General features: G+C 47.5%; 1 protein-coding gene across 1 annotated transcript; it reads left to right on the top strand.

Moving 5' to 3' along the window:
• The first annotated feature begins 7,619 nt into the window (after positions 1-7,619).
• On the top strand, positions 7,620-13,264 carry LOC124692457 (kinesin-like protein KIN-7C). The gene is made up of 14 exons (XM_047225844.1): positions 7,620-7,859; positions 8,389-8,684; positions 9,057-9,146; positions 9,243-9,343; positions 9,432-9,545; positions 9,636-9,717; positions 9,802-9,869; positions 9,983-10,048; positions 10,126-10,250; positions 10,377-10,704; positions 11,033-11,134; positions 11,215-11,907; positions 12,279-12,574; positions 12,674-13,264. The coding sequence occupies exons 2-14, from the start codon at positions 8,438-8,440 to the stop codon at positions 12,999-13,001; spliced, it is 2,640 nt and encodes an 879-aa protein (XP_047081800.1). The 5' UTR covers positions 7,620-7,859; positions 8,389-8,437; the 3' UTR covers positions 13,002-13,264.
• The last annotated feature ends 256 nt before the right edge of the window (positions 13,265-13,520 follow it).

Here is a 13,520-nt window from a genome sequence, read left to right as displayed (position 1 = left end):
ATGTTCCCAATATGTAATGTTTGGAACTATGTTTAAATTGAGAAGAGAGAAAAAACAAGTATTAAAAAAATGAGTCGCCGCGCTGGAGCCACCCACAGACGCAAACGGACGCGCGGATAAAAACGGTTATTTTCACGTCCGCGGGGCGATGCAAATGGACGGCCGCGGATAATTTGGACGTTCGAAATGCGTCGGCCCGTTGGAGATGCCCTAACTTATAAGGTAGAGCATATCTTCTCCATTTAGTTTAGTCTTTTAGGATGGAGTGAGCTTTCTTCCTGTAGCTGGATCTAAGCCCATAAACGTCCAAACATAGACAACATAGACTTAGGCCATCTCCAACAGGCCAAAAATGCGCCAGGAACCAGGTCTAGCGGCCCGACGCATATTGACCGGGTCGTCCGCAAAGATGAAAACGCGGCGCATATTTGCGCCTGGGATGGCAGCGAGCCATAGGACTGTATCGAGCGCATCATTTCGACGGTCATCGCTTCTGCATCTGCGGAAGCCTTCACCATCAATGTCGTGGCTGCCTCTACTGCGTGCGCACTGGCGGGCGGCGGCTGGGCTTCTGTGCGTCCATCAATGGCATCGTGTCCCACGCGCACCCGGCCTTAAAATTCGACCGGCATCGTCTCTTCCATTGCCCATACCAGCGACACCTCCACTCCCACCCCTCACCACCGCACGCCACCGCAATACTCTGAGGCATCCTGCAGCGGCACCAAGAAGGCGGAGCGGACGCACATGGTGCCGCTACCCATCGAGGTGGCGCGGCTCATGCACAAGAACTTGACGCCATGCGCCGGTGATACGTCCAATTTGCATCACTATTTTATATCATAATTTACTATTATTCATTGATATATTTCATATTTAGAGATGATACTTATGTCATTCCATCTATTTTTGTATGTTTGATGATTATTGGAGAATTAACTGCCGGAGCCAGAATTCTGCTGGAAAAAAGACCGTCAAGAGACCATATTTCTGAAGAACAACAATTCCCTGGAAATACCCAGAAACTCCTATTTTGCCAGATGACGGAGGAAGCCAGAAGGGGAGGCAGACATGGTACAGGAGGGGCTCACACCACCCCTAGGCGCGGGCCACCCCCTAGCTGCGCCTAGGCCTGGTGTGGTAGCCCTGGCCCACCTCTGACGTTGCCCCCTCGCGTATTTCATCCCCCCGAGAACCCTCAGACTGGGTGAGCGAACAGAGAAATATTCTGCCGTCGCTACGGGGAGGAGAACCAGAGAGAGAAAAGCTCTCCGGCAGGCAGAAATCTGCCGGGGAAATTCCTTCCCGAAGGGGGGAAATCGTCTCCATCGTCACCACCATCAAACTGGACTTCATCGGGGTCATCATCACCATCATCTCCACCACCAGCACCATCATCACCGCCGTCTCCACGTCGTTCCGCTGTAACATCTTGGGTTTGATACTTGTCTAGTTCATAGGGGAAACTTTCCCGGTGTTGATTACTCCTTGTAGTTGATGCTATTGAGTGAAACCATTGAATTAAGGTTTATGTCCAGATTGCTATTCATCATTATATCACCTCTGATTATGATCCTATGATGTCTCGTGAGTAGTTCGTTTAGTTCTTGAGGACATGGGAGAAGTCATGCTGTTAGTAGTGGAACTATGTTGAGTAATATTTAATGGTTTGATATTTAAGTTGTGGTGTTACTATTCTAGTGGTATCATGTGAACGTCGACTACATGATACTTCACCTTTATGGTTCTAGGGGAATGCATCGTGTATTTGGCTACTAATTGTGAGGTTGCGGGAGCGACAGAAATCCAAACCCCCGTTAGGAAACCGGTGCACGAGGAGTGTAGGATCTCAAGATTTAAGGGTGTGGTTAGATTTATCTTAATTACTTTCTTGTAGTTGCGGATGCTTGCAAGAGTAATCACAAGTATGCATTAGTCCAAGTAGGGGTAGTGCATTAGCATAGGTTCACCCACACAACACTTACCAAACCAATGACGATTATTTAGCGATGTGAAGCGAAAGCACTTGACGAGATTCCCCTGTATCCTCAAGAACGTTTAGTCATCATAAGTACAACAACCGGCTTGTCCTTTGCTCTAAAAAGGATTGGGCCACTCGCTGCAATTATTTTTACTGTATTTTATTTACTCGTACTTTATTTATCTGCAAAACCAAATACCCCTGAAAACTTGTTTGCTATTGTTTACATTGAATCCTCGATCAAAACTGCTCGTCAACACCTTCTGCTCCTTGTTGGGTTCGACACTCTTATTCATCGAAAGTACTACGATACACCCCCTATACTTGTGGGTCATCAGCCGGCTGGCAGGACGTGCACCTGCCTACCGGCGGCTGGCGGCTCAGCCACCTCCGGGCTACTGTCCCGCCCGTGCCTCCGCGCGACCTAGACATGAGCGCCGAGATCCGGCGCAGGCGGCGGTACTTGCCGCCGGACCTCCGCCGCTTCGCCGTCGACTCCAACACCTGGCGCACCTGGCGCAAGACCGAGAAGGATCCGAGGAGGCATGCTTCCTCGGCGACATGGACTTCCCGTTTGACCATCCAACACCGTCTCATCATCGAACACGGCAGCCGCCGACGCCTCCACAGGACGACGACTACATCAACACGCTGGCATACCACAACGAGGAGGCCAAGGACGACAACAACGACTATGTCGCTTGCATTTTCCAGGAATGGCAGGCGGCCATGGCGGAGGGTCGGGAGTTCGAGTAACCGGCGACGATGACAGACGACGAGATCGAGAGGCTCGGCGTCCTCGTCTCGGAGATGGACCGACCGGTGCAGCCGCCGCTGCCCCGGTACGCCACCGGCATCATGCCGCCGGGCCTCATGGAGGAAGAGGCCCTACGGCGGGTGCTCGAGGACTCGGCACCGCAACCGGTGCAACTGTCGCCTCCATCTCCGCCGTACAATCCGTGGGCGGCTCAACCTCCACCACCGGCGTGGGCTACTCCACCTCCACCATCGGCGTGGGCTGCTCAACCTCCACCACCGGCGTGGGCTGCTCCACCTCCACCACCGTCGGCGGCACCGACATATGTTGCGCCGGTTCTCAACTGGCAGTTGCCGGTATCAGATTTCGTCGTGATCGACAACGACAACAGTAGGTGCAGGAGTTATTAGGTTTTATATTTTTATTTTTCTTTATTTACTATGTAAATTATGTTTTTTATGTTGAATAAATGCAAAATCAAAAAAATACGTCCTATCACTGGAGCCACACACCTGGCGGCACTGGAGCCACACCGACGCAAACGGATGCGCGGTCGATTTCGACCATTTAGGCCGACACAGGCCATATCCATTTGGACAAGCGGGTAGTAAATATGATTTACAGTCACGACAATTATTTTGAAACTGAAGGAGTAGTGATCATGTTCTTCCATAGAAGCATTCATGCCCTTCACCTGATCTGGACAGCACTGCCGCGATCTAGTATGCACAGCCTGACTTCGACGGCGAAGGAACAGGTCGTGGCCACACGAGCACCTGTGACCACCGCTCCCAAATTCCCAATAGAATCAAGCAAATTTGTCTCTGAAGCATCGTCTTCTCCGAGCATCCACCTCCATGTTTGGCACCACAGCTGCAGCCACGGGTGCCGCCTCGCCGCGCGCCTGGGTCGCCTCGCCTCGCCGCGCCGCTAGCTAATTAACTAGACCCGCCGCCCGCGCGCGTGCGCTAGCTCCGAGCAGTAAAATACACGGCGTTTCCTTTTTCACCTCCACGACACGGACGAACGAACCGATGCTCCGGCGTGGTGCCGATGTGGATGATTCCGCGTGGAGGGGCATGATTCCAGAAGCATGTTTTGTTTGATCACGATGCCAGAACGTGCCCTGCTCCTTTCTCATCACAGCGGCCGTTTTGGTTTTATTTCTGATATTTCCGTTTGTAAGCTGGATTCAGAAAATGCGGGCATAGCGACAGGGCTTTCTTTTGTCGGCAGAAGAAACTTCCAAGAGAAAACAACTGATTTTGGAATTTTCTTTTCGAACGGATAGGTTTTTTTGTGCGGGTCTTGGAAATGGATAGGTTGACCTCGCACGTAGTTTCACTTAAGAACACACACCAATCAACTCTGTAGAACAAAATACTCCTAATCGTTTTAAAACGAGAGTCCTAATTGTAGCCGTTGCTGAGGCGCGCGGTGTCGGCCGGAGAGCTGGGCGTTTCCATGTTTTTCTTTCTTTCCAAAAGGTGTGAAACTGTGAATCCATCGTATGTTAGTGGCCATAATGCAAATTCCATGTGACACCCCCCTGGGCAGCCACTGAATAAGTCAGAACTTTCAGAAGCGATCACTAGTAAGACGTGAGAACGGCCCAAACGTTTGAATTTGCTCACTGCGCTGTCAATCTCGCCCACATGAAATTTTCTACGCCGTATTAACTTCCCTGCTATAAACACACGGCACGCATTATGGATGCTCCCGTACTTCCCCGGCGTCTCTTGTCTTGTCCCTTGTACGTACCTGGTTCTCTGTCCTCAGATTTCGATAGATTTCACCACCTTAGCTACTTGTTCGTACGGTATGGCAATCGTCGTTCTCCTTTTTTCTTAACAAATTCTGAATTACTCCTTTTTTACTGTTTATCTTCTATCTTCTCTTCTCTCATGCATGTAAGATGTAAGTTTTTTTTTGCACACAAGGCGGGGTTGACCGACCCCAGTGGAGCTTTTCCATTATAGCACACGTGGCAGGTACATTTTACAGCAATGGCCTATAACATTTACTGCCATGAAAAACCAGCTATTTGAAGATAAGGCCTTACAAATTACAGAAAGAAAAAGCAATCGAGGACCTCAGTGCCTCTGCCACCAGCCGCCGGCGAGCTCCAGGCGTCTCCGCCGAGCTCAGGGAGCAGATTGCTCGAAGATTCTTCTTCGGCGTGAAGATCCAGCCGCTGGCAACCAGAGGAAGACCGGGGACGAACCACTTGGTCTTCCATCGGCGTCGAGCTCCAGCAGATGAACCAGAGGGCCTCCAGCCAGGAGGTTGAAGAAGGGTCACCCTTTTGGCCAAGGATCACGGCAGCAAGCATGGTCGCCATGTGTTTCGCTCGAGGAAGAACTGCAGCTCCAGATCTCCCCTTCGTGGAATCCACAACGACGGCATCGCCACAATTCTCCTCTTCTTGGCCACCACCACGGAGGCTTGGGGAAGAAAGGAACCGGCCGACACCTCCCAGATCCAGTGAGAGGCCAAAAGTGAGCTTTATTGAAGAGGTCGTTGCCGCGTCGCCGCCGTACACCTCTGGTTCCTTCCATAGGAGCACCACGGCCAGCAGCCACGCCACCACAGACCACCGGGAGCCGCTGAAGCTCTAACGTGGTCGAACCCCTAATGGCATAACGCCAATCTCCACATGGGTAAAAGCAGCAACTGAACTAAACCTATACCTAGACCTACCCTAGCTACTTCGGCACCTCTCCAAGACCTACTCCGGCCGGCTACTCCGGCGGAGATGGCCCTGGATCGGCCCGGCCGCGCACATGCGACTCTCAAAGTACTGTAGAGACTAGAAAGAGGGGGAGGGGGGAAATGGGAAATGAGCAGTCTGCAAACTGCTTAGTTAGTACCCATCCATGTAAGGTTATCTTTAGACTACTCATAGTGGGAGTAACATAGCTAGTAATATCACACACTCCAAAGCATTTTGGTGACATGGCATGATAATAAATGAAGAAAGAGAGTGAGTTGGTAACTAGCTATGTTACCATAACATCACACTTCTCAAGATAAGATGAGTCTACAATCTAATAAATATAGCATGCATGATACCACATATAAGTAACTATCCACTATGGAGGTAGTAACATAGGGTAGTAACATGCACCATGTTACTACTCTATGTTACTCCCCACTATGACTAGTCTTAGTCGCTCGATCAAAACAGACCGTGACTGTATGTTTGGTCTGCGCGGATATGCCGGAAAACCCAACCATGCGAACGGACCGATGCACGAAATATACCCATTAATATTACATAGACTGATAGCAAGCCTGTCCTCCCGGGTCCGCCCCAAGACCATAAGTCATTGAGTAAGAAAAATAGTTAGCTAGTTCTTATTAAACATTAATATTTGGCTAAAATGAACCATCTTTTTGTTACATATAGAGTTAACATAAACGGTGACGATTGTATCTACGCCCTATTATTGTTGGGCTACTCGTAGTCGCGCATCCTACCAGCTGCTGTCGTACGTGGGCCCCGACGATGCGAGCCCGACACCCTCGCACTCCTGCTAAGCTTGACGGCGCTCCAAGGCATCACACGACGACGCTGGACCCATGTCGGCATCATGAACACCGCCCACTAGAGCCCACGACGGCCTTTGTCCCTCTCCTTCCTCGCGTTCTAACGCTAAGTTGCCTCCTCCAATGCGGCGTGAGGCCCGTCGCTATCACCGTTGAAGTCATCGAAGTCATCGAGGTCCGCGTCCACCCACACGTCGGGAGCGTGTTGCAATGTAGCCACCATTTCCGCACACGCCACCGCTAGTGCCGCTTGGGTCCCCGCCAGTGATGCCTAGGCCTCCGCCAGCTTCGCATCGGCCTCCGCACTCAGCGTTGCTGCTTGCGCAAGCATTTCCGTTGTTGCCGCCACCTCATCCTGCTAGGCCTCCTCGCCGCCTCGGCCTGCTCCGCCTCCTCTCCCATCCCCTTGATGTACGACCCATACTACTCATCTTGCTTGGCGTACACCCTGTCCAACGCCTCGCTCATGGCGAGCTCCACCATGTCGACGTCGTCTAAGAAATGTGCACGCACAATCTTACTCAACTGGATCCAGGCATTGTTGAGGCCTGCCATGGATGCTTGCTAGGGTTTGCCCGTCCACTGCGGCATCACTACCCCTCTTATAGCCACTGCCAGTGCAAGAAACGAAAAGGACGCACGAGCGGAAAATGACAGGATGCACGCCTAGGAGTAGGAAGTCGGTGAGGTATTTTAGCGGCGAGACGTCCATGACGGTAGTAAAAAAGAAATGCGACAGAACACTGAGTCTAACCTCGACCCAAACAAATAAGGGGATGTAGCCGCATTTCTGTCCACGGGCGACCCAAACATACCAAAACGGACACTCTAGTGTCCAAAATCAGCCGGCCCGCTAGGGATTCCTTAATGACTTGTTTGATTCAAAGGAACGCCATATGAATTTTGTACTCCCTCTAAATCATAATACTTGTCGATGAAACGAATGATTAGACACACTAAAATGTGTCAATTCAACAACAAGTTTTATGGATCAGAGGGGGTAGGATTTTTACGCTCTGAGCTTTTTCTACGTGCACTATTTGATTCGTAGGATTAAAATGCTTATGATTGTATTTGAATCTTTTAGGATTCAATTCGACATAAACATTCTAATCCCATATTTTTCTATTCTTTCGTTCTAAAAATCATGCGAATCAAACAAACCCTAATTTGTGTGGTCCATGCACTAATGTCAAGGGGCCTTCGTGCAAAAACACCCCACTAAGATTCATTGAAAACAACCCATGGAAAGCGGAGGACGCGACAGGGGAATCCAAGCAACGGTCTCCTGGGCTTGCCACAAAAAAGAAAAGAGAAGAAAAGAAAGTCGAGCCACCGTCTCTTACACTCTTCGAGTCTTCCCCCAAATCCACAAGCCAAGAAGATCATCGTGGGGAGCAGTCTCACCTCGCACGCGGACGGCGAGGCCGGCGCCACTCCCGCACTTTTCCCCACCGCCCGTCCCCAACCCAAAAACCACAACTTCCCACCAGAAATCAACCCATGGCCGCCGCCGTCCGGAGAAACGTCGCGCCCGCGCCTGCCGGAGCCGGCCGTCTCCACCACGCATTGGTAACTACCCGCTTTCCCCCCCTTTAGCTGTCGCTTGAGCACTACAGGTTACCGGAGTAAAGTTGCCGCTGCTGCTGCTGCGGTAGGTTGCTGCTGATGTGATCCCGGCCCCGGGGGGCGCTGTTCCGGGTGGTTAGGTTAGGCGGCAGATCTGCTAATAGCTAGGGATTCCGCGGGAAGGCGGGAGGGTTAGGGTGACACGAGCGGCCGTGGGGGCTAGATTTGGAACAAATCGGTGGTTCTGCAGCTTGTATCAGTCTGTGGGACATGCTAACCACTGTCCTAACATCTGCATAATTACTGGTTAGTAACGTACGGGTCCACTGCGAAATGCTTGCCTTCTCCTCCACCCGCTGCTGCTGCAAAGCTCGGCAACTGCCTTGGCCTGCACTCTAATTCCCAGGGATAGGACGGATTCGTGCGCTTCCATCAAGTTGGCTTCTTCCATGATGCTTCTTTATTGGTATTATTGTTATTATTATATGCCTTGCTTCTTGCTTGTGGTCTTATAATGGTGCATTTCTGGCAGATGGTGTAGGGAGGGCTGTTTGGAGAGGGGGAGGTAAGTAGCAGAGCGAATGGGGGCGATTGGAGGTGACGAGTCGGTGCAGTGGGACAACATGAATGGAGCTGACGCGGTGAACGGCGGTGGAAGCGGCGCGGGGAGGCTCGATAGGATACAGGTGCTAGTGAGGGTGAGACCGCTGAGTGAGAAGGAGATCGCAAGGGGCGAGCCTGCGGAGTGGGAGTGCATCAATGACACCACCATCATGTTCCGGAGCACCTTCCCCGATCGACCCACTGCTCCAACCGCATACACGTTTGGTCAGTGCACCCTGCTTTGCTTTTGAGTTCTGATGCTATATCTTTTGTGGTTTACTGTTGATGCTTCAATATGGTTAATTAGTTCGTACCGTGCTTTAATTTGTAATGTTTTTCTGGAATATTTTCGTCGCACTTGATGTAGTCCAGTGGTTATCTGGACCAATACTCAAACATCATATTTCAATGTGCTATGGTTCAGCTTTCAGTAGATTATCACTGCATAGTGATCATCATGCCTTTATTTCTTGGCTACTTATGGTTTGGAGCATTTTTATGTACTCAATTGCTATGTAAGGTTCACATACGAAATGCGTTCACTATTATATTTCCCTCGCGTGTATCTTTATTAACATAAATTTCTTGTATTCGCAGACAGGGTATTTCATTCTGAATGCAATACCAAAGAAGTCTACGAGGAAGGGGTTAAGGAAGTTGCCCTCTCTGTAGTTAGTGGCATTAACTGTGAGTGCAAACTACGCAAAAGCATGAGTTAAAATTTTGTAAACAGCATAGTTTTGAGCTAAATCTGAGTGTGTTTTCTCTCTCTCTCTCTCTCAGCAAGTGTTTTTGCCTACGGACAAACAAGTAGTGGAAAGACGTACACTATGACTGGAGTGACAGAATGCACAGTAGCAGATATATATGATTACATTAACAAGGTTATCAACTCCCAGCCAACCATAACATCCATGGATAGGTTTTGGTCTGGATTATTATGAAGTCCTCAAATGGATGTTTCTTTTTCAGCATGAAGAAAGAGCATTTGTGTTGAAATTCTCGGCAATTGAAATATATAACGAAGTCCTCAGGGATCTTCTGAGCGCAGAAAATACTCCTCTTAGACTTTGGGATGATGCAGAGGTAAAAAGTTGTTCTTCTTTCAGCCTTTTGATTTTTTTTTCTTATGTTATGTTCCTGTTTGCTAATGGTTGAATGCTGTTTATTGTACAGAAAGGCACCTATGTGGAGAATCTAACAGAGGTTATATTAAGGGACTGGAACCACCTCAAGGGTCTTACTGCTGTGTGTGAAGGTGAAATATTGGTTACCATCAACAGCTTGTATTTTGTTGAACTAGTGAATATTGCATCTGATTTGCTTTATGTGCTTGTAATAGCTCAAAGAAAGACAGGGGAGACCTTCTTAAATGAGAAAAGCTCCAGATCCCATCAAATTCTTAAATTGGTCTGTCTGCCCTTTACTTGGTTTTATTTATGAAATATATTGATATCTGTCCCCACTTATTATAGTTGTGTGCATTGTTGGCTGACCTGTTTAATGTTCATCAATCAATTCAGACTGTTGAAAGTTCTGCTCGTGAATTCTTAGGGAAGGACAAGTCAACTACCCTTATGGCTAGTGTGGTAAGTAGACACCACGGTTTGATAAGTTCTCACAATGTTTTAGAATATTGTAAGCAGCAGTTATTCTTCCCATGCAGAGCTTTATTGATCTGGCGGGAAGTGAGCGTGCATCTCAGGCGATGTCAGCTGGCACGAGGCTGAAAGAAGGATGCCATATCAATAAAAGTTTGCTTTCCCTTGGCACTGTCATTAGGAAGCTAAGGTTGCAATTTGACTCTCAATGATATTTTGCTTAATTTCTTGTCCACTATAAGAGAAATTGCTCATGTAATTATGGGAGTATTTTGTTAGCTACTGCCATTTCAGTTTTCTGTTTTCATTTATGCAGCATGGGGAGTAATGCACACATACCGTATAGAGATTCCAAGCTTACACGTATATTACAGCCATCTTTGGGAGGTAATGCAAGAACTGCAATTATATGTACGCTCAGCCCTGCGACAAGTCACATTGAACAATCAAGAAATACACTGTTCTTTGGGAGCTGTGCAAAGGATGTAGCCACAAATGCTCAGGTTAATGTGGTCATGTCTGATAAAACACTAGTTAAGCAATTGCAAAAAGAAGTTGCTAGATTGGAGAGTGAGTTGCGGCACCCAGTTTCCAGTTCCAGCCTGGAAGCACAAGTGAAAGAAAAAGACAACCAAATCAGAAAGGTGGGTACTACTTCTGACCTTTTGTTTGCCTCCCCGAGCTTTCTTCACAGTTCATGCATTATACATGAACACTCACATTTTGTTTGCCTCCCCGAGCTTTCTTCACAGTTCATACATTATACATGAACACTCACATTTTTGTGCATGGACGTTTTTTTTTTTTTGCCATGAGCACTCTGCTGCCGTAGCAGATATTTGCAATAAAAAAACTGCCTGTCTGTTTTTCTTTCGTTTCTCGATGGAGATTGTTGCATCAGATATATTCATCCCTCTCACAGATAAACTCGCTTTGTTTCTATATGTTTATGATATTTCATGTCTTTTGCAGATGGAAAAAGAAATTAAAGAACTGAAGTCACAACGTGATCTGGCTGAGTCTAGGTTGCAGGATTTGCTGCAGGTTGTTGGCGATCGTGAACCAAAGCACAAGGTATAAACTTATGCACTTCTGCTGTTACATTAGCCTTGCTCTGGGATGTATTTGTTATTTTGTTTTCTCTGCATGTTTAGGTATCAGGAAAGCGATCAGTCAGAAGTCCTCCATCTGTTGGAATGCCCCCAAGCATGAGCAGAGATGACAGTTCTCAGATATCTCATGATGATTCAGATCATTACAAGGAAGTGCGGTGTATTGAGACCAATGGAACTCAAGGAAATGAATGCTTGTCTTTATCAGCTGGTGAAAGTACCAGCCCACGAGATTCAAACAGGAATTCTAGCAGGCGTGGTAATGATTTAAACGCGTCAGTGAATTCAAGGCCCCTTGGTGAAACTCCCATTACCTTGGAGCAACATTTGGAGAACATCAGAAGGCCTTTTATCAGTAAAGATCTAGGATCTTCAGTGCGCAACTCATCGAGCTGTAGAGTAATTGGTAGAAGCAGGAGCTGTAGATCACTAACAGGGTCTACTCTACTTGATGATCTGGAGATGGAGGATTGCACACCAGTAAACAGAAGCTTGGTGATCTTCCCAGGAAGACCTGAAGAGTATCATAGAAGAGGATCGGCATTAAACTACGATGCAGGGAGTGAAACTCTTTCAAGGGCAGGGTCCATGCTTTCTGAAATGAGCACATCGAAGGGTGAAACCAAGGCGAATAGTTCTGCTGCAGGTGATGCAGAATTTACCGGTATAGGTGAATTCGTTGCTGAACTTAAGGAGATGGCTCAGGTTCATTATAAGAAACAGTTAGGTGACCAGGTATGAGCTATCTCTATCTAGTTATCTTAGGTAGAGTTTTATGCTTTTCCCCTTGCAGCCATTTTAATTAATTTGCTTGAAAGAAAATGAGAATCTAATTTTTTGTAAGAAAATACATGTACTACAGTTTTATATTTTACCGTATGTGATGACAATTAGGAAAGGAAATGAATTAACTGTGTTCCTATTGTTGAGAAAGCTTTATCTGTATACGTTTGTCTAATGACTCCTTGAGATATTTCATTAACAGGCCCGTCGAATAATACTTCACTAATTTTCTAAACCAAAATGAGCACAAATGTGCTGAAATGTTGTATTTTCATTCCACCAGTAACTCAATTACTTAATGGTATTTTTAATCCATGTTGTAGAGTGCAAATGGAAAGAGCATTGGATTAGACCCGATCATGGATGCCTTGCAATCACCTTCTCGATGGCCATTGGAATTTGAGAAGAAACAGCAACAGATCATCGAGCTTTGGCACGCTTGCAGTATTTCCTTGGTCCACAGGACATACTTCTTTTTGCTATTCAAAGGAGAATCAGCCGACTCCATCTACATGGAAGTGGAGCTTCGGAGGCTATCCTTCCTTAGAGATACTTTCTCTAAGGGCAGCACTCCCAGCAATGTGATCGTAGGCAGCCTCAGTTCTTCCCCTGTTGCGAGGTATGTATTCCTTTTACATACCCTTGATGTAAATGAGAAATGTTTCCAAAAAAAACGATGAAAAGGAGAAAAGCAACTTTGAACTTCTGATATATGCAGCGCCAAGAAGCTGCAACGAGAGAGGGAGATGCTTGCCAGGCAGATGCAGAAGCGATTCTCGGTGGAGGAAAGGAACCACATGTACACGAAATGGAGTGTCTCACTGGACTCCAAGAAGAGGAAGCTGCAGGTCGCTCGCCGCCTCTGGACCGAGACGAAAGACCTGGAGCATGTCAGAGAGAGCGCGTCCCTTGTCGCCAGGCTGATCGGGCTCCAGGAGCCAGGGCAGGTCCTCAGGGAGATGTTCGGGCTCAGCTTCGCGCCGCAGCAGCCTCCGACCCGGCGATCCTCGAACGGGTGGAGATACGGGATCGCTTCGTTTAGTTGATTTGATCCATGACACGGGACAAGATGACAGGATGATGGGGCTGACCGAAGATGATCTTTTTCTTATTCTTCTGATTTTGTGTTGGTGATGCCTGATTGTCCATATGATATCAGGACAGATACATGCAGGCGTCCCCCGTGCATGTACGGCCGGTTTCGAGCGTGATTTATTTGCAGCCGCTGCCGGTCTTGATTGCTAACATTAACGTGCCACTGCAGATCCAAACGCTCTTGTATAACGTGTGCTTGCCATTACCACGATTTTATCGGTTTTGCTAATTTTTGTTTGACCGAGAATTAAGTTATAGTTTTCTGACTCTAAAACCAACAGATCACATCTATGAGTTGCAAATTTGTAGGGTTATAACTAATATTTTATTGTTCTAAAAAAAATATATTTTATTTGAAGACATAAGTAAAAAAGGAACAAAGAATACTTAGATTTTTTCGATAAAGGGAATATATTAATATCAAAAGATACCAATTACATCTAGCATCTACAACAACGGATTATCCTAAT

This window comes from Lolium rigidum, chromosome 2 (assembly GCF_022539505.1).
Source record: "Lolium rigidum isolate FL_2022 chromosome 2, APGP_CSIRO_Lrig_0.1, whole genome shotgun sequence".
Lineage (NCBI taxonomy): Eukaryota > Viridiplantae > Streptophyta > Magnoliopsida > Poales > Poaceae > Lolium > Lolium rigidum.
This window is presented reverse-complemented; position numbering and strand designations above follow the sequence as displayed.

What these genes read in the sequence shown, in the direction of transcription:
- LOC124692457 (XM_047225844.1), top strand. Translation starts at nt 8,438, where the DNA reads ATGGGGGCGATTGGAGGTGACGAGTCGGTGCAGTGGGACAACATGAAT. An exon ending in GACTTTGGGATGATGCAGAG is followed by an intron (nt 9,546 to 9,635) that starts GTAAAAAGTTGT and finishes TTTATTGTACAG; the next exon opens with AAAGGCACCTATGTGGAGAA. An exon ending in ACTGTCATTAGGAAGCTAAG is followed by an intron (nt 10,251 to 10,376) that starts GTTGCAATTTGA and finishes TCATTTATGCAG; the next exon opens with CATGGGGAGTAATGCACACA.